At 33.2% G+C, this 20,688-nt stretch overlaps 1 protein-coding gene across 2 annotated transcripts in view; it reads right to left on the bottom strand.

Annotated features, from left to right (window-relative positions):
• Positions 1-20,688, bottom strand: part of LOC127972095 (leucine-rich repeat and fibronectin type III domain-containing protein 1-like) — a 113,293-nt gene that overhangs the window by 9,564 nt on the left and 83,041 nt on the right. The window contains exons 3-4 of one of the 2 annotated variants that reach the window (XM_052575380.1): positions 12,353-12,514; positions 1,475-2,376 (exon numbers count right to left, since the gene is read on the bottom strand). In XM_052575380.1, the coding sequence (XP_052431340.1) occupies positions 1,475-2,356 (882 nt within the window). In that variant the 5' untranslated portion in view covers positions 2,357-2,376; positions 12,353-12,514. The remainder of the gene's footprint in view (positions 1-1,474; positions 2,377-12,352; positions 12,515-20,688) is intronic. The other variant, XM_052575381.1, reaches the window with a different exon arrangement.

Genomic DNA, 20,688 nt, shown 5'->3' with positions numbered 1-20,688 from the left:
ATAAATGTCCATTAAAAAAAAAAAAAAAATTACAATGTTTAATGAAAAATAAAAAATTAAATTAAATTAAATTAAATTAAATTAAATTAAATTAAATTAAATTAAATTAAATTAAATTAAATTCCTGCATGAAGTGTGATGTTAAAAACAATATGCTTTTAACACATATATGTTATATGCATAGTAAAAAAAAAATCCAAAGGGAGATGATGCACCTGAAAGTTAATGGAGCTTTAATGTGACAAAATAATATTTAGAAATTATATTTTCTAAATAGTTATTCATTAATAATTTAAGTACACAAAAAAAAAAAGTTCAAAAGTCTGGGGTCAGTAAGATTCTCTGTTAATGATACATAGTTGTGAGCTATATCATTTCATGATTCTAAAATATAATATGATATATTTTCTAAACGTTTTATTATAAAATAATTTTTGAGACCTTTCTTCACATTTCTGTCAAGAATACAAAATTAGAATGTATTTAATTTTAGATTGTTATCTGTCAGTCTATCTATCTAGCTATAATTATTTTATAATCAATTATTTTCTATAATTTGCTTTTGAAAGGAATCTCTTCTGCTCATCAAGGCTGAATTTATTTAATAAAAAATACAGTAAAAACAGTAAAATTGACAACTATTATTACATTACTTATTATTTAATATTATTACTATATATAACTTATTTTCTATACAGGATTATTTTGTTGATTAAAATAAAACTACAAACGTAATCATGAAATAAAATGAAATAAAAAACTTAAATTTACAAAAATACAACATTCAAATTATGTAAAAATAATGGTATTTCAGTTTTGATACATTTTTAAAAAATAATGTAAATACAGTATATTTACTTTTAATATACTCACACAATCCTGCTCTAGAAACAGTTCTGATGATTCTCTTTCTCTCTTTTAATTAAATGTTATAAATTGTATTATTTTTAAATGTAAATTTAACATAAAATAGTGGTCGATCGATCTTGGTTTTTTGACAGCCAATACCGATATCTTGGAAAGCAATGGCCCGATAGCCGATATAAAGCCGATATATGTATATATATTTTTTATTTATATTTAAGAAATGTTAAATCATTTGGCAATGGATTAAAAATAAATGTGCAAAATAGTCATACTTATACTTTAGATCATAAGTATTTTTCATGAATAAATAAATATTTAAAAATATAATTAAAAAGGATGTAAACACTGTAACCAACTGTATTCTGAGAAGTCTGTGTGTGCTCTACTGCCTTTCAGCACGCCGTCAAAATAAAAGTCCCCCTTGAAACATCGGCCGAGCAGGAAAACTTATCGGCCAATACCGATATATTTGAAAAATGCCAATTATCGGTCCAAATATCGGTTTTGGCTCTATATCGGTTGACCACTAATAAAAAATGTATAACTTTGCTAGCTTATGGAAACTTTAAATTTGAACATATTTTTTCACGCAGTCGTGTTTGCTGACCTGGTGTTTGGTGATGAGCGGCGGCTCACAGATGAACTCCTCCTCTTGAATGGACCAGAAGTACTTGTCCATCAGGAGTTGAGGAGAAGCGCAGGTCTCCAGGTCGTCTTCCCTCGTCAGGCGACGCAGCCAGAGCAGCTCACAGTTACAGTGCAGCGGGTTTCCTCCGAAGCTCACCGTCAGTCGGGACGAGCCGGTCGCTCTGGGCTCGGACTGCACCTGCGCCTGCTGGAACAGTGCGTCCGGCGGAAGCGTCTGAAGACGGTTGGACGTCATGTCCAGCCGCACAAGTTTGGTGAGGAGCGTGAAGGTCCCGGGGTCGATGTGGTCGATCAGATTGTGGTCCAGCGTTAAGGTGTTGATGGTGGTCATCCTGGCGATGGCTTCCCAAGGTAACGTCCTCAGGTTGTTGTAGGACAAATCCAGGTCCTCGATGGTGGAGACGAACTCGTCGAAGGTGGACGGTTCGATGTGGTGAATCTGGTTATTGCCAAGGATCAGGTGTCTCAGGTTGATCAGACCCTTCAGCTGGTCACTGTTGATGACCGTTAGCCGGTTACCGTCCATGTGCAGCGCTCTCAAAGACTTCAGACCCACAAAAGCGTGCGGCGCGATCTGACTGATGGTGTTACGGGACAGAGTGAGGTGCACTAGGCTCGTCATGTTGACAAAGTCTTTTCGGCGCACGGCGGTGATGAAGTTGTCGGTCAGACGGAGCTCGACTGTCTTGCGGTCGATGGTGGGCGGCACGAAGAGCAGGCCGGTTTTAGCGCAGAGGAGCGTGAGCGTGGGCGAGATGGTCTGACAGATGCAGCGACCCGGACAATGCTGAGCCTTCACCAGCGCGCCGAACACCAGCACGTAAAACACCAGCCTCTCCATGATTCATCAGCTTCCTACACCTGCACAAACACACAGAACCAGACGAGCCATGTTAAAAACCACACGCTTTTAACACACAGAACTATCTGCACAGTCAGAAATCCAAGGGAGATGATGCACCTGAAAGTTAATGGAGGTTTAATTTGACAAAGTAACACTTAGAAATGTTCAGAAATTATAATTTAGGGATAATACTTATTCAATTTAAGTATATACAAAGAAATAAAAGCACACTTCTGTTCAAAAGATTGGGGTCAGTAAGATTTTTTTTTTTTTTATTAACACACAGAACTAGATGTCAGGATTCACACACACACACACACACACACACACACACACACACACACACACACACACACACACACACACACACTTCTGCATTTCATTCAGTATAAAACAGTAGACTACACACACACACACGCAAAACAACAACAACATTTTATTTCTAACTTACTACAATTATATATATATATCAGTTAGTTGCCATGCATTCACATTCCAACATAAAAAAGTTAAATATATATATTAAATAAAATTGCCATGTTGAAGCACTAATGTTATTAATCAGAAATAAATAAATAATACTGAAAAAAACTAAAGTAAATATTTATTTAAAAGATATAAAAACGACAAAAGCATTCAAAAAATGTATTGAAATTGAAATGAAAACTCAAAATTTACAATGAAAACTAAATAAAAATAAACCTATTTTTTTGTTAACTAAAATGTAAAAATTAAAAGTGAATTAAATCTAAAAAAAATTACAATTAAATAAATAAATATAAATAATAATAATAAAAATGGCAAAACTACTAAAAGTAAACTAAAACTAAAAACTCAAAATATTAAATAAAAAACAAAAATAAAATACAATTGTTTCAATTTTAACCTTAAACTGAAATAAAAATAAAAATAAACTCTAAATAAACAAAAATAAAAATGGCGAAAGCACATAACAAAATTAGTAAAATTAAAGCAATGTAAATGTACAAAAAATGTACAAAAAAACTGACTTTATTTCTAAACTAAAAATGAATAAAAAAACTAATAATAAAAATATTATATAGAAGTACATTATTTAGTAACAAATTTACTCAAGTGTAAACGAAAACGGACATAAATTAACATTTAGATGGCAATAAATAAATAAATAAATATCTGAAATTTAGGCTCCTAAATGTATAAGTCATTATCATGTTTTTCAGGAACTTCTCGTAAGAATGTTTATTAAAAACAACACAAAATTAATCAAAAACATTTACATTTTTAATATCACTCACCAATAAACAATTAATCTGACATAAATAAACGTTTAGAGATGTCAATACATAACTAATAAACTGAGGCTCGTACATTCTCAATGCAATGTATTAGCTAGTAGAGAAATTGAATATTTAAAAAGAAAACCAATTATCTGTGAGGCACAATATCATTTTATCCACGGTGAACCGATTGGTCTGAAAAAAAGCAGAAGTGTTGGTGACATCAGCTGGAAATGAAAGTCTTTTGGAAAGCAACCCATGTTACCAATTAAATAACCAAACCAAAGCAAGCTTTTCAATGTAAAGGTGAGGTTACTGACCTTCCCAATCCTCCTATAGCGTAATAACGCTTGTCCAAGGAAAAGCAGCTCATACAATATAAACAAGCCTCAGAAAATCAGCCCAAATCTCTGCCATGTATTTCTTATAAAACACAATGCGGATGGAGATTTTCCTCTTAATCGAAGGCGGTGGAAATCTCAGAGTAATAGCTTTGTGCGCTGCGGACCGATTCTGAGCCCAAGTAACGCTGCGGAAAATTAGACGCTTGTAGGAGTGACTTAATTGTGCTATAAATTGTGGCAATAAAGCGGAAGGGACCATCATTTGGTGAGTGAATTCTCGATCCGAGCTCTCGCCGTGCTCGAGTTCATGACACGTTTGAGATTTTATGGTGCAGGTGGTGATATAATGAGATCATGCATGAAGCATTGCCTGAATGAGAAACTCTTTAAGTGTTATGGAGTCCCTTTGGCTAATTGGTTTTGTTCTGTTAGCCTCATATATGAAAGCATCACGACACTGAATGCAATATGTCAAGTGTAGTTTTAATAGAATCAAATCGATTCAATTCAAGATATATTCATGAGGATTTTGCTATTTAAAATAAAGCATTACATTATGGATATTAGAAAGAAATGTGAAATTATTACTAAATTAATCACTAAATCAGTGCTGTTTTAGGATTGAGATTTATCTCTTAATTGTGGAATTATTTAAATTTAAGTTATTTTATTTAACATTTTTATTCTTTTTTTACGTTAATATAGTTTTATTCATTTTTATTAGATCTTTAGTTTATTTCAATGATAAAAGACCGAAATGCAACTAGCTAAAATAAGTATAATACGTTTTTTTATAGTTTATTTTAAATGTAATTTAAATATATAGCATTTAATTACATTACATTACATTTTTATTACATTTTACTTTGAATAACTTTTTTTTGCTTTATAAAATAAAGCAACACTCTATGGTCACTAACAATAAAATTAAAATAGTAATTAAAAAGAACATTTTCACAAAATTAAGTGTTGTTTTATTAACTAGACTTTTTTTTTGTATTTTCTGTTTTCATTTTAATTTAAATATATCAGTAAAGTTTTTGTCCATTTTATTAATTGTCTCTGTGTGTGAATATATATATATATATATGTGTATGTATATATATATATATATATATATATATATATATATATATATATATATATATATATATATATATATATATATATATATTTAAAATAATTATATTTTTAGTTATTTTATTACATTTAATTGAACTAAATGAAAATGAAAGACATATTAAAAAGAAAGAAAGAAATGGCAACTAACTGAAATAAAATAAGCTTAAGATAATTTTTTTATTTTTGGGCATAATAAACCTGTGTCAAATGTGTTAATAAATAATGCATTAATAAAATTGTAATTAATTAAAAATGCATTTAAAAACAAAATGAAACCAATTCTGTGTTGACAGTTTTGATTTACTGCAAAATAAGAGACTGATAGCTTCTACTATGAATTTTACTGCTCGGGAACACACACATTACATTTCTAAATCTATTGGCAAGTATAGAAAAGTCGTTATGAAAGTTCATTATTGAATATCTTCAGATGTTCTGACCTGAAGAACCCCAGACAACATCTGACCTTCAATATAACACCCCTCACAAAACTCACGAAATATTAATCCATGAAAATGATTTCTGAACTCATACTGATCTGTCACCGTGCCCATAGACCTAAAAAATAAAGCTTGGCTTTTAATAAAGTCATCAATTCCAACATTCAGCTGTTTGACTTACATCTCCAGCGAAGAAACCTGTAAATCTGATCCCATAATGCACCATGTTAATAATTAATATCACTTTTTTATCAAGACTTTTAAGGAAATAAAATGCATTAGTGAGTTAAAGAAATTAGTAGTTTTATTAATCAAGGATGCATTAAATGTGACATGTATAATGTTACACAAGATTTTCTATTAATCAGAAATGTTTCTTGAGCAGTATATATATATACTTATTTTAAACTGTAATAATATTTGACAATTTCTACAGTTTTAACTGTATTTTTGACCATTAAATAATCATTAAAAATCATGTCAACTCCACGTTTGAACTGTAGTCTATACACTTTTTTAAAAAGCTACTTATGTCACTATTTTAGTTTTCAATTTATATATGTAAGAATAAAACAAAAATAGAATATGCACATGCATATTGTTAAGTAAAAAAAAAAACCATGTAATCTCTTGATTAACATATATTCATACAGTAAAACAGCATGCATAAAAAAAAAATCACATGTCAGCAACCCAGTTTCTAATTCATCCCCTGCTCGTGTTCAGCTGATGAGCCTGTTCTTTTGGCCAAATTAGCAAATGTAATTGCAAAAGCTAATGTGTGTGTAACAGCGGTATCTGCAGAGCTCGTGAATGCCGCCGTTGATCAATAAGCGCAGTCCAATAACGGCCGATGCGCCAGCGACTGAGGAGTAATTGTGTGTGTATTCAGGTACTAACTGGGACACCAGCGGCTTTCCTCGCTGGAGATCGTGCGGCGGAGCACTTCCTGTCTCCGCTCCCAGGATTCGCTCGATTGATCTGCCGTATCTACGGTAACAGCGGAAAAAAACAGCCTGGAGAACTTAGTTTCCAAGGCAACTCTGCACAAGAATGTAGGTCTCTGAATTGCATTAAGCTGCAGGAGAAATCCAGGTCTTGATGGAGATGGAACAGGTATTGAATATTTACGAGTGCTTTAACCAGGCTTTTAAGGAGCGTGAAGAGCGGCGAAGCATGCGACGTGGTACGCTGATCACACAGCCATTAGTTCTGTGCATCACATTATTACGAGTTCTGTTCATGCACTTCAGTCCTCATCGTGAACAGACATTTTCATATCCCTGTCATGTTGCTTTTTGAAACTTTAAGGTGAGACACTGGCGGCAAAAACACTGTTTTTTCAAGCACCTGTCAATTTTGAAATTTTGGGCTTTTTGGTTTTTCATAAAGTGCTTTTTCAAACTAGTGGACGGAAAACATCTAAAAGACAGTGTTAAGTGTTTCTTTTATAGCACTTTATCTGCTTGTGTCAATAGATTTCAATTACAATACATATTTGTAAAGGCCGTTTTCTCAAAATGAGTTTTTTCTTCAACATTGACCCATAAATCTCCACTTCAGTAGCACTTACACACACCAGACTTATAAACATTTTTATTCCTGTCTATATCCTGAAGGTTTATACAGAGGGATTTGTTCATATATATTTTCCTTGATTATATACAACATTTTATTCCCTTCAAAATTGTGAAAATATATTGTTTTCTGGCTGTTCAAAGTATTTTTTCTGAATTATGGAGTGACAAAAAATGATAACCAGAATTCCCTCTGTAAAAACATTTGACTCTAATATGTCAAAAATAGAAAAACATTTTTTTTTGAAACTGACTTCATCTAGTGTTTTTTGTACTAGACATTTATGCAAATTAGCACATATTTCATTAAATAATGCCTCATTTGCATATTTAAACATAACATTTTTGAAAACTTCTACTACAAAAAAATTGGCAATAATCAATATAATCAATCAACTGGGTAAGTAAGGTGATAACTATTAGTTGTTGTTGTTTTTTTGTGCCCTATTCCCCTGCAGTGTCTCGCCTTAAACAAAATGCATTTTTTTGTTGCTATCAAATTCGATCTATCAGGCTTTTATGGCGTTTATAGTCTAATATAGTGAGGACGTGTGTAATAAATGGTTTAATTTTATCCCGAGACTCCACCTGAAGTGCTTTTTTGTGCATATGTTGATTTATATTTATTTATTAAGCAGATGCTTTTATCCAAAGCGACTTGATATTTCCATGAACAAAGACGATGACATTTTGATGGTTCAATGTAAATCAATGAGATCTTTTTAACAGTATTGCAGACATTTAGAAAGATAGAAAGTTAGAAGATAATCTCAGAGAAGTGGAAAAAAAAGAATTTTCACTAGTTCTTTAGGGGAAAATAAATGTGCAAAATCTAAGATTTTTGTGTGAAGCACTTGCATTGAAAGTGAATGCTTAAAACGCATTTAGAAAAGACACAAAACATCAATAATATACATGAGTTTAGTGTGAAAAAACTGCTTAATAATCATTTCTGTTTAAAGCTACAGTACATCTAATCTGACACAACATCATAAGTTGTTTATATACTATTTAAACACAAATAACCCACAGAATAATTCACATGTGTGAGAACAAGCTCAAGTGTGTGAGTTTGATCAGAGCAGATGTACTCTTTCACACAAATACAACACAAACTCATGCATTTTTAAAAGTTAGAGAGTTCAGAAGGTTGCGCTGAACAGGTTCGACTCGCTTCATGAAACTTTCATCAAATCTGCTCTTGTACAACACGAGTTAACACATGTTCTAGCATGACCAAACGCAGAGTATTGCACTTACAGGGTACATAAAGAATAAGTACATACTGTATTAATAAAACATATTGAAGCCAATTTCTCACAATTGCCAAGTTCAAGTCAGAATCGTGAGATATTAAGAAAGATTCAACTTTATTACTCGCAATTGCACGTTTATATCTCACCATTCTATCTTTTTTCTTAAAATGCAGGTTTAATATGTTGTGTCTTTGTTTCTCAGAATTGCGAATACAAACATCTGGAAGACTGAATAAAAAAATGTGTTATTATCTCACAACTGCGAGTTGTAAAGTCAGAATTGCGACAGATTAACTTAAGGCGAGACACTGCAGGGGAATAGGGCAAAAAAAACCCCAAAAACGAATAGTTATCACCTTACTTACCCAGTTGATTGATTACATTGATTATTGCACATTTTTTTGTATTACAAGTTTTCAAAAATGTTATGTTTAAATATGCAAATGAGGCATTATTTAATGAAATATGTGCTAATTTGCATAAATGTCTAGAACAAAAATCTGAACACTAGATGAAGTCAGTTTCAAAAAAATTTTTAATTTTTTTTGACATATTAGAGTCAAATGTTTTTACAGAGGGAATTCTGGTTATCTTTTTTTGTCACTCCATAATTCAGAAAAAATACTTTGAACAGCCAGAAAACAATATATTTTCACAATTTTGGGGGGATTAAAATGTTGTATATAATCAAGGAAAATATATATGAACAAATCCCTCTGTAAAAACCTTCAGGATATAGACAGGAATAAAAATGTGAAGTCTGGTGTGTGTAAGTGCTACTGAAGTGGAGATTTATGACTCAATGTTGAAGAAAAAACTCATTTTGAGAAAACGGCCTTTAAAAATATGTATTGTAATTGAAATCTATTGACACAAACAGATAAAGTGCTATAAAAGAAACACTTAACACTGTCTTTTGGATGTTTTCCGTCCACTAGTTTGAAAAAGCACTTTATGAAAAACCAAAAAGCCCAAAATCTCAAAATTGACAGGTGCTTGAAAAAACTGTTTTTGCCGACAGTGTCTCACCTTAAAGTCAGAATTGTGAGTTTAAAGAGATGGATTTATGTAATTGTGTTTATTGAGTTTATATAATGATTTGCATTCGCTCCTCAAACACCAATTAGACAAACACCGATGAACTTTTCCTGCCCTCGGTGTCATCAAGTGTCAGACTTTTGCGCAATTATTGACGACTCTGTCTCGGTGTGGTCTTTGAAAGCGTGTCGTCGGATTATTTAAAGCTCGAAGGCCTTTAGGAGATCTGACTCAAAGCAATGAGAAATATTTATTCATGGGAAATGTTGTTGCATTTTCCGAACTCATAAACAGAGCGGGTTTCTCTGGAGAGCGTGCGTGTTTGTGTCCGAGCGCGGTCTAATAACTCATCAGTCACGCACTATTATGAAGGGAAATCTACCGAGATGAATCACTCTCCAAACTGTAATGAGCATTTTAATAAGCTGCACTACTCTTCCAGACAACACTGCTGTGAAATTTAGCACAGAGACGCTCGGGCGAATCAAAACGTCACAGATGACCTAACGGAGAACTTGGGATGTTTCTTTCTTGAGACGTGATTATTCACGAGCCCCCTGCAGACGTGACGAGGAGAGAACGAACTCTTGCCTCCGTTAATGAGCAGAACAATCGCTTCTCCATGCTGTTTTCTTCCTCGCCGCACGGTTTAACCACACTGAGGAGAAGCGCCTTTATACTGCATTTGAATTGACTTTAAAAGTGCATTTCACACCGCATTATGGGTATGAAAACATGGCAGACCTGTTACGTGTGTTTTTAAACCCTCGCTCTTGTGAACGGTAGAAGTGCCAGCTGCTTATTTCATCCAAAAAAAGCCATTTAACTATGTTTTTAGGAATACAATGTTGCATACCAAAAAACCCCGAAGAATATAGATTTGGTTAGTTAGGAGAAAGAAACTCATTTTGACAAAGTGGTCTTTTTAAGGATATATATTGCAAATTAAATCTATAGACATACACAGACAAAGTGCAATGATAAAACCATGCAAATGATACAAACACTTCCATAAAAATAAATAGAAACAGAAATAAAACTGTTAAGTATTGATGAAGTCATTTTGAGAAAGTGGCATTTAAATACATAAGCTACATGCGTAATGAGATAAACTTGATTATTTTCACTAATTTGAAACATGTTATCGAAGCAAAATAACTCAAAATGTAAATTTTAAAGCACTATATTGCACTATATTTTCAATGTTTTATTTTTTTTAATTTATTTTTTTTATGTAAAATCATTTTCTAACTGTTTTTAAATGTTTTAATCATTTTAAAAGTTTTAAAACTGCTTGATTTATTTTTGTTATTATTTTTCTTCATGATTATTTTACTTTGTTTTATGTAAAGCACTTTGAATTACCATTGTGTACGAAATGTGCTACACAAATAAACTTGCCTTGCCTTGCCTATAATGATGATCATGTCACTTTAAAGCTAGCATATTTAGTGTTGTTTGCCAACTCAAGTATCACTATCACTACTTAAAATATTAAATATCAATGCAAAAGGCATTGTTTATGCTAGACACATTCACTTGAGTGTGAAACTCTACAGAGAAAACCTCACACCACGCTAAAAGTGTTCATACGTCACACACTCCAAAGTGCTGCAAAACAACAAGATAGATAGATAGATGGATGGATATATAGAGAGATAGATAGACCCAGCACACTTCAGATCTGTCTGTCTTGTGTTTGCTTGCTAGAGCTGCACTGAGCCACATTACAAAGGTTAAAACTCCTGTTCTGAGACTTCTGTCCTTCGCCTAAAGCAAGAGTTCACACGCACACATGATGTAAACAAACATGAAGGAGGCCAGCCGTCCCCAGGCGCTTTCTGGAAGCTCTCGCTCGCTTCACAAGTGCTCTTTAGGATCTTTCTGCACTAGTTTGTCCTGTCGCTGTTGATTAGAGATCAGAGAGATGTTTCTGTTGACGTGTATTGATTTCGCCGCTTCAGGCTGTTTGTCGGTACACAGATCGAAATAATGTAATACTACGGACTGAATGAAGTTGATTGAATTTGCTTTGTGGTTAGGTGAAAGTTCAGTTGATTTAAAATCACATTAATATGTCAAACTACACGACATGCACTAACAGTCACTGTAAAACCGAATGAACGACTGCTAAAGAGTTGATATGTGAAGGCACTTCACTTTAAAGCGAGAACAAAATAGATATCAACAGATAATTACAGTGCATTAAGAAATACAAACATAACATTTTAGGAAAAATGTGAAAATGTAGGTATCATCTTATGAAAATATTCACAAATTTGCATACACTTCCAGAAAATAAATAGGAATATCGGTTGAATATCGGTTGAATCCGATATTTAATTTTGTTGACATTCAGTTTGAGGTTTCTACATTTGAGTTCTTGAATTGAAAATACTGTTAACAAAGACATAAAAAATGCATTTGCACTGTGTTTTTAAGAATTTAATGTTGTGAATGATACCAGGGGAATGATTTATTAAAAATTTCCAGTTCTTGCCATTAACAAACCATTAACTATGACTTTTGTCTTAGAAAACTCCTAATTTGCTGCTTGTTAATAGTTAGCAGGTAGTTGTTAAGTTTAGGTATTGCATAGGATTAGGGATGTAGAATATGTTCATGTGCTTTATCAGTACTAATAAACAGCCAATGTGTTAATAATAGACATGCTAATAAGCAACTAGTTATTATAGTGAGATCTGGTCCTGTTTATTGATTAATTAATTTAAATCTATAAGCACAAATACATAACGTGCAAATAAAATATACCCTTAATTAAAGTATTTTTCCCACTAGTCTGAAAGAACATATTGCCCAAAATGTTCAAATAAACCAGTGCATGAAAAGTCATATATTTCACATTTTAGAAGACAACTGAGAAAAGAATGGTTCTCGTCTCTCTTGTTTTTTTTTTAGCAGATGTCAGCTCTCTTCCCATCAATCCTCAAACTAACCTTTGACAGCTTATTCATTGTTTTCACCTTCGTCGTCGTCTAGGCCCCGAAGAGATTTCCCGAAGAAACGCAGCTGATTTCTGTCAGCACGACCAAAACCAACATCCAATCACAGGCCAGAGATAACGATGACATCACGTGCACGGTGACTAGTGTGTATCACTATAAAGAAAATAAAACAACAGTGATTTACTCACTCAGATGTCATTAGAAACCTGACTTTTTGGGCTTCAAAAAGCATAGCAAGTGAGGAACCGACTCATTATTGGCTGATAATCGTCTCTTGCGGCGAGGCTTATTTCTGTGACTGCTGTAAGTGATGTGTTTATTGTTCACAGATTGAAGTGTTTCTCTCAACGCTCGTGTGATCGTACGGTTACCGGTGAAGAAACCCGCTGAGCTTGTGTGATTAAACGTGTCAAACAGCTGTTAGCAGCACCACATGCACCACACCAGTGTCTCACGTCATGCAAAACATATATTACCATTCAAATAGCAAAAAAAAAAAAAAAAAAAAATGCTTTTTCTTTTTTGCATTGCATTAAAAATCATTTTCACTCTCTGTCTCAAACAGAGTTATTATAAAAGGTGCACATTAGTTTGTAGGAATGAAGTGCACTGATGAATCATTCACAATGGATGAAGTAAAGAGCTTTTAGGAAAGTAAACAGACACTCGTGCTGATCTTAAAGTGTTCGCAGTAATTCCTCTTCTTGCATTTGCGCGGCTGGAAGTCAAAAGTTTGAGATTATGAGTTAATGACTCCAGTCATCAGTCTCTCTTTGTTCTAAACAGATCAAATAGCACTAATTGCTGGTTTTAGCTAATTACGGCGTGTTGTAACGAGCCTCTAAATAAATCATTTCAGTGATGCTTGTCAAGTGTTTACTTGGCTCGCTTTATTTCCTCTTTATTCAGTCTGGTTATTTATTTTTTATTTTATTTTATTTTTTATATTATTTATATTTTTTGTAAAGCAGATATGATTTTAATTACTAGCAGATGCTGCTTGCTGGTTTCACAATCTAACCTATATATTGTTTTTATTTTTGGTTTTATGACAAGCCTTTACGTCTAACCAAATGCAGCATGTCTAACATATTTGAGTTGGAAGATTTTCAGCCCTTTGATCACACAAAACATAAACTAAAGCCAAATTTATATATATATATATATATATATATATATATATATATATATATATATATATATAAATAAAGTATTAATGTAAAATAAGTTTAAATTGAAGTACTAAGATTACTAAAAATAAAATAAAATCAATTAGAAAAACAATTTTTTTAAAATAAAATAAAACTTACTTTCTACCAAACAAATTATATCAAATGATTTTTTTCACAAAAAAATATATGGCAACTTTAAGATCTAAAAAAGACAAACAAGGGAAATTAAAGCCTAAATAAAATATAAATATTCAAAACTTATATTAGAAATATTTAATTGACAAATGACAAAATTGCACAGAATGATAAACTAAAACAATTTTTTTGTTTGTTTTCATTTGATTAAAATAATTAATACTATAACTTATGCTTACAAATGTTACTAAAATAATACTGAATAACATGAAGCAGAGTAATTAATGAAATAATGTAAATTTCAAGATAATGCAATAGACAGAGGTCAGTGATTTTTATAATATATGAAGTAAGTCCAGATGTTCATCCTGTATCCGTATTAACTAGCTCAGTGTGAGGGATGTACTCAGGGATTTTCAATGTCTTAAACCATTTGATTCGATCCAGCAGAATCTGACAATCTGATCAGCTTGGATCAATACAGTTTACACCAGAATAAAACACCTCATCTCTACAGCACCGAGGTTTTTTTTTTTTTTTTTTTTTTTAGAACAATGAAGACTGGAGTAATCGCAGACAATTCGGCTTTCCAACAAAAAAATAAATTACAAATTTAAAATGTATTCAAATAGAAAACAGTTATTTTAAATTCTAATAATATTTGATAATATTACTGATTTTACTGTATTTTTGATCAAATAAACGCAGCCTTGATGAGCAGAAAAGTCTCCAAACGTGATCCAAACACAGTCCAGTCATGATCTCACTGAATTTGCACAATGTTATGTCCCTCTTCCAGTTTAATCTGCAGTATCTGTCAGTCCAGAGCAGGTGTATTTTACGTCCAGTGCTGCATCTTCCCAGAAACAACACGTTAACACGGCCGCTTGGAGTTAATCTCACACAAGCAGAATCTGTTGTGATCTGTCTTTAGCTGGCATCCTGCGGTGTTTAGATGAGGAATCTGACTGGCTCTGGGCCCCGAAACAGCAGATTGAACTGAGTCAGGACGCCCGCGGTGTTAGCCCAATGCTAATGATAGCAACAGCAGAGGTAGCCGAACGTAGGAGCGATGGAACAGAGGCTTCTGGAAACCAAATGAAAATAACAACACATCCGTTTAAAAGCGCCTGCAGCGCAGAGGAAGGAAAAAATGACAGCATTCTGCAGTGATAACTGGTGCTCCAGATGCAATCTGACGCGCTCTGGAAAATACTGCACTTAAAACCTCTACAACGGGCCAAAATAGCACAGAAAAAAACCCCCATATAAACCCTGTGTGACCTCAACATAATGCTGGAAATTCACCGTGAAAATATTTCAGCGTTCATATCCTCTGGCACAGGCGGTTTCAGAAAGGTTTCATGGCTCTTCATCAAATAATTAACATGAAAACAACCTGAATTGAACATCTGCTTCATCTGTAAAGTAGCATAAGGCTGTAATAATAGTTAACTAAAAGTAAAACCATAAAAAAATCGCTTTAAATAAAATTATCTTTAACGGAAAGAATATATGCTATAATATATATATATATATATATATATATATATATATATATATATATATATATATGTATATATATATATATATATATATATATATGTATATATATATATATATATATATATATATATATATATATATATATATATATATATATACAAAGTTTTAACAGTATTAAACATTTTATTTTGGTTAATTCAACTCGATGGAGTAAATTATAAATATACTAAATATATTATAAAGTTTACTGAAATTAAAATAAAAAAAAAGTTTATTTATCAATTTTTTAAATTATCTTAAAATAATAAAACTGACAAAACGCACAACAAAATTTATGAAAATGGAGAAAACAATAACGAAAAAAACGACAGAAATAACAAAATCCCTAAAACTTTTACATTTCAATTAGATTTGTAAATGGAAAATAAAAACTAAAACATACAAAATATTAACAAGAAATATAATAGTTTCTAATATATGTAATGGTTTTCTAACAATACATAGTGGTCATGTAACGATGAAAAAATAAAATAAAATATAAAATAAAATAAAATGTAAAATTAAATTAAATTAAAAAAGCTTAATTATGACAAAAATACAACAAAATAAAAATAAAAAACATTAAATACTATTCAAAATATTAATAAAAACTATAATAGTATGTCTTTTTTTTGTGAGACCTTCCCTTCTGACATAAGATGGTAATCCACTTTAATTTAGCATCTAGAAACATGTTTAACAAACTCAAATAACCACCTAAACTAGTTCTGACCAGCTTCAACCAGTTAGAAACCATGCAAGTCCCTGTTTGCACATGATATTAACATCTAAAGAATATGGCAAATAGAAATACGGTGTCTCAGATGAACACTTGTGATTGGATCACCTGTAAGATGTTTTAGGATGGGTTCAGTGTGGTTGAGATGAATCTACAGCGGTGTGTTTGGCAGATCTTTAGCTCTGCTAGCAGACTAGCTCAGGCTGTTCATACGTGCTGCTGATTTAGCAATGAACAGAGCGACTGCTGGCTTCAGCTCCGAGCGTCAAAGGACTCACTGTTTCATGACAAATGATCAAGGCTATTTTTACTCTTCTGAGGACATGTACACCACGGCTCTCCTTGAAGCTTTTCCATCAACGTGCTGTAAAACTAACGAGATACTCTGGAAGAAGGAGAAGCTCATTTCTGCCTGTTTCTTCAGTCTTATCACAGTGAATTGAATTGGTTGAGTCTGGTGGTGACAGCGAGCCGTCCCTCTGTCTCATCTATACCTGAGCTCTCTCAGCAGATGAGATGTGCTGTCTACACACACACACGCACACTTGCTGAGAGCATCCAGAAAGCCAGAATAACTGCATCCGAATTGAGTTTGAAAACAATTAACATTTAGACAGAACCAGGGGTGGTTCTAGGGTGAGTGGAGATCCGGGGCTTAGCCCAGAAAAATCCATGCATGTGACTTTTTATTTTAATAAATCAGAAAGATTTACCTTGTTTAAAATATACAAAAACAAATTTAAAACATTTTATTAAAAGTAGTGAGGAAAATACATTTGATTTTTGCAAACAAAAATTAAGAATTGCAAAACAAATGAAACAGCGCGAAAGCAATGATTTTGCAATAAAAATTTTCCATGGTCATATCTATTAATTTATTTGCAACGCTGCTTTTATTTTGCTTGTCAGTCTAGTTTGAGCTTGCGATACCGTTTTTCCTTTGCGCTTCACTTTTCTACTCGTCTCTCTTTGTGGCACTGTTTTGACGTGGGGGCGGAGTCAAGGGACGGGGGCGTGTACAACATGCCTCCATGGAAGTGACGTCATCGGCCCGAGACGCAGCTCACTGATGCAGGTCCTGTCATGATGAGCAGAGAGTTTCAAGTGGATCTTTTATTTTTTTTACTTTATTAACAAATGTATCTGTATTAGCAGCGTTTCCTTAAGTTAAAGAAGTTGTTAACATGAACATCTGCTGTTTATTTCTCTCGATAGCATTATGTCTATTGTATTGGGATCGCAAATCATTTGAGTCAATTCGGGAGTTCATTGCGGGATCGCGAATCATTTGAGTCAATTTGGGGATCGCGAATCATTTGAGTCAATTCGGGAGTTCATTGCGGGATCGCGAATCATTTGAGTCAATTTGGGGATCGCGAATCATTTGAGTCAATTCGGGAGTTCATTGCGGGATCGCGAATCATTTGAGTCAATTTGGGGATCGCGAATCATTTGAGTCAATTCGGGAGTTCGTAGCGGGATCGCGAATCATTTGAGTCAATTTGGGGATCGCGAATCATTTGAGTCAGTTCGGGAGTTCGTAGCGGGATCGCGAATCATTTGAGTCAATTTGGGGATCGCGAATCACTTGAGTCAGTTCGGGAGTTCGTAGCAGGATCACGAATCATTTGAGTCAGTTCGGGAGTTCGTAGCGGGATCGCGAATCATTTGAGTCAATTTGGGGATCGCGAATCATTTGAGTCAGTTCGGGAGTTCGTAGCGGGATCGCGAATCATTTGAGTCAATTTGGGGATCGCGAATCACTTGAGTCAGTTCGGGAGTTCGTAGCGGGATCGCGAATCATTTGAGTCAATATGGGGATCGCGAATCATTTGAATAACTTCGGGAGTTCGTATAGCGGGATCGCGAATCATTTGAGTCAGTTGGAGGATCGCGAATCATTTGAATCAGTTTGGGGTTCGCAGATCATAGCTGTATATGGATAGGCATTTTTAACTAATTTAGTAGCTAGTTATACTTACGTTTTCCACGCTTGTTTAGGTGTGAAATGTGAACTCGTATTTTTTGTTTTAATGATGTGCCTTTAACAGTATCAAGTATATTAAAAAACTAAACAGATCGTGCCTAAAAAGTGCACGCATCTAGGCTAATGTAAAGTTACATGATGAAGTCATACTTGTGCGCGTGTGCATTTTGAGTGCGTTCTTTCACTGCATTATTCGGTGTATTCAAATGCATTTATGAATGCATGTGAATGATCACAAAATTCAAGAGATGAACCCTTTGTGCCAAAAGGGTTCTTTCTTGTCATTATAGAACCTTTTTAACATAAAATGTTCTTTGGAGTTGAGTAAAGAACCCTATGGTTCTATATAGAACCCCAATGATCCCTTTCTTCTAACAGTTTGTTGTCATAAGCAGGGGTGGTTCTAGGGTGAGTGGAGATCCGGGGCTTAGCCCAGAAAAATCCATGTATGTGACTCTTTATTTTAATAAATCAGAAAGATTTACCTTGTTTAAAATATACAAAAACAAAAAAACTAATTTAAAACATTTCATTTAAAGTTTATCCCTTGTATCCTGACACATATGCTGATGTTGTGTCTCTATCTCACTTTTTTTTTGTCTCTGTCTCTCAGTTTTCTTTTATTTTCCAATCAAGCCTGACTGGCTACACTCGTCCTGGAAGAACAGGGATAAGAAGCAAACATTAAGCAGTGCACTGACAAACTCTTAAATATTATTATTTATCGTTTTACATTATATATATATATATATATATATATATATATATATATATATATATATATATATATATATATATATATAAAAAAAAAATTTAACTTTTGAAGTCAGAGGCTTGGATCAGTAAATGATGACAGAATTGTTATTATTTAAATTATCTCTTGCTTAACACTATGTTGCATGTAAAGGATGGCTGTTCTTTGCAGTTTTATCTTTAAATATATATTGTTAATGTCCCTATTCAAATAAACCATAAATACATTTTTTGCGGTGAATGATATTTTTAATTTGTACAATGCACATAAAATGTGACTAGAATTCAAACATTAAATACAGTTCTGAGAAAAGAAAAGAACATTTGCTTGGTTATCAGAAAGGCACATGCAAGAGCCGTGATGTAACTCCCGTAAAGCACTGTTTACATGAAGCTGGCTTGCTCACTCCGGCCCACAGGAATTACATCAGTAACACATAAGCAGACGTTCATCCATCCAGAAAAGCAGCTCCACCTCCCGTTCTGTATTTGTGCAATTTCCTCCGCTACACTTTCTGAGATCTGCTGTCATTGATGTCAGAGCTGTAATTAGGAGGAGTCGACAGCTGGTGAAGGAGTCCGTAATCATCCGCGAGTCGCTGCACATTTAACACATTTGTGTTGGGTTAGTTAGCACATGACATTCGGAAAGCGAGCCGGACCACCTCCTGAACATACAGAGTCAGCATTAACGCCAGCATGATGAAATACCGCAGCAAGACTCAGCAATAGTGTGAAATAAAACCTGTTAAATGACACCCAGAAGTGAGACATCTCTAATGATGTTGGGTTGGGGTTTCTGGAGCTTCATCTGGACTGTGATCACTGAGCGCAGGATTCACAAAGACACCAAATGACCTAAAGAAATCAATGCCTTCCATACGAAATGCCATTTGACGTATTTTAGAGCGAAACAGACTAATTGACAAGAGAAAAGTGAAGGCTGAGACTTAATTTTATCCACTGGGAACTGATAAGACTGTGTAAAGCGTCTCTGTGTGGCAGGATGTTGGAGGGGAGCAAAATAAAAGTCATTTAAAGACAAGTCAGTCCACTCTTGATAATGCATCTTAATCAGTGTCTTCTGCTGAGCGAGGCTGCAGTTATGCCATTAAAAATACTGTAAAAACTGGAAAGATTATTACAATTTATGTGTAAAAATGATTGCTGCGATCGAATCTGTATTTTCAGCATCATTCCTCCAGTCTTCAGTGTCACATGATCTTCAGAATAATCAGAATAATATACTGATTTACTGCTCATTTCTGATTATTATCAGTGTTGAAAACAGCTGTACTGCACAATATTTTCTTGGAAAATGTGATGCATTTAATTTTTCAGGATTCACAGATGAATAGAAAGAATTCAAAAGATCAGCATTTATTTGAAATGGAAATCTTTTGTAACATTATAAATGCCTTTCACTTTTGATATGCCTTTAATTTGTCATATTTTTGACAGTACTTGACTGAGGAAATTTCAACAAATCAACAGTTAAATTGACAGAAAATGTTGGTGTTTAAAAAAAAAAAATAAATAAATAAAAATAAAAAATTATAATAATATATATATATACAGTACAGACCAAAAGTTTGGAAACATTTTTAGAGTTTTTGAAAGAAGATTCTTCTGCTCATCAAGCCTGCATTTATTTGATCAAAAATACAGAAAAAAAAATAATATTGTGGTATATAATTACAATTTAAAATAATTGTTTTTACATTTATTATACTTTAAATGATCATTTATTTCCGTGATACAAAGCTGAATTTTTCGGATCATTATCACATGATCCTTTAGAAATCATTCTAATATGATGATTCATTATCAAAGTTGGAAACAGTTCTGCTGCTTAATATTGTTTCAGAACATGTGATACTTTTTTAGGATACTTTGATGAATAAAAAGTAAAAAAAAAAGAAGCTATGTTTTTAAAATATAAATATTTAGTAATAACAATATACACTAATGGTCAGTAATTTGGGGTCAGTAATTT

Source organism: Carassius gibelio, chromosome B15, assembly GCF_023724105.1.
Source record: "Carassius gibelio isolate Cgi1373 ecotype wild population from Czech Republic chromosome B15, carGib1.2-hapl.c, whole genome shotgun sequence".
Taxonomy (NCBI): Eukaryota; Metazoa; Chordata; class Actinopteri; order Cypriniformes; family Cyprinidae; genus Carassius; species Carassius gibelio.
This window is presented reverse-complemented; position numbering and strand designations above follow the sequence as displayed.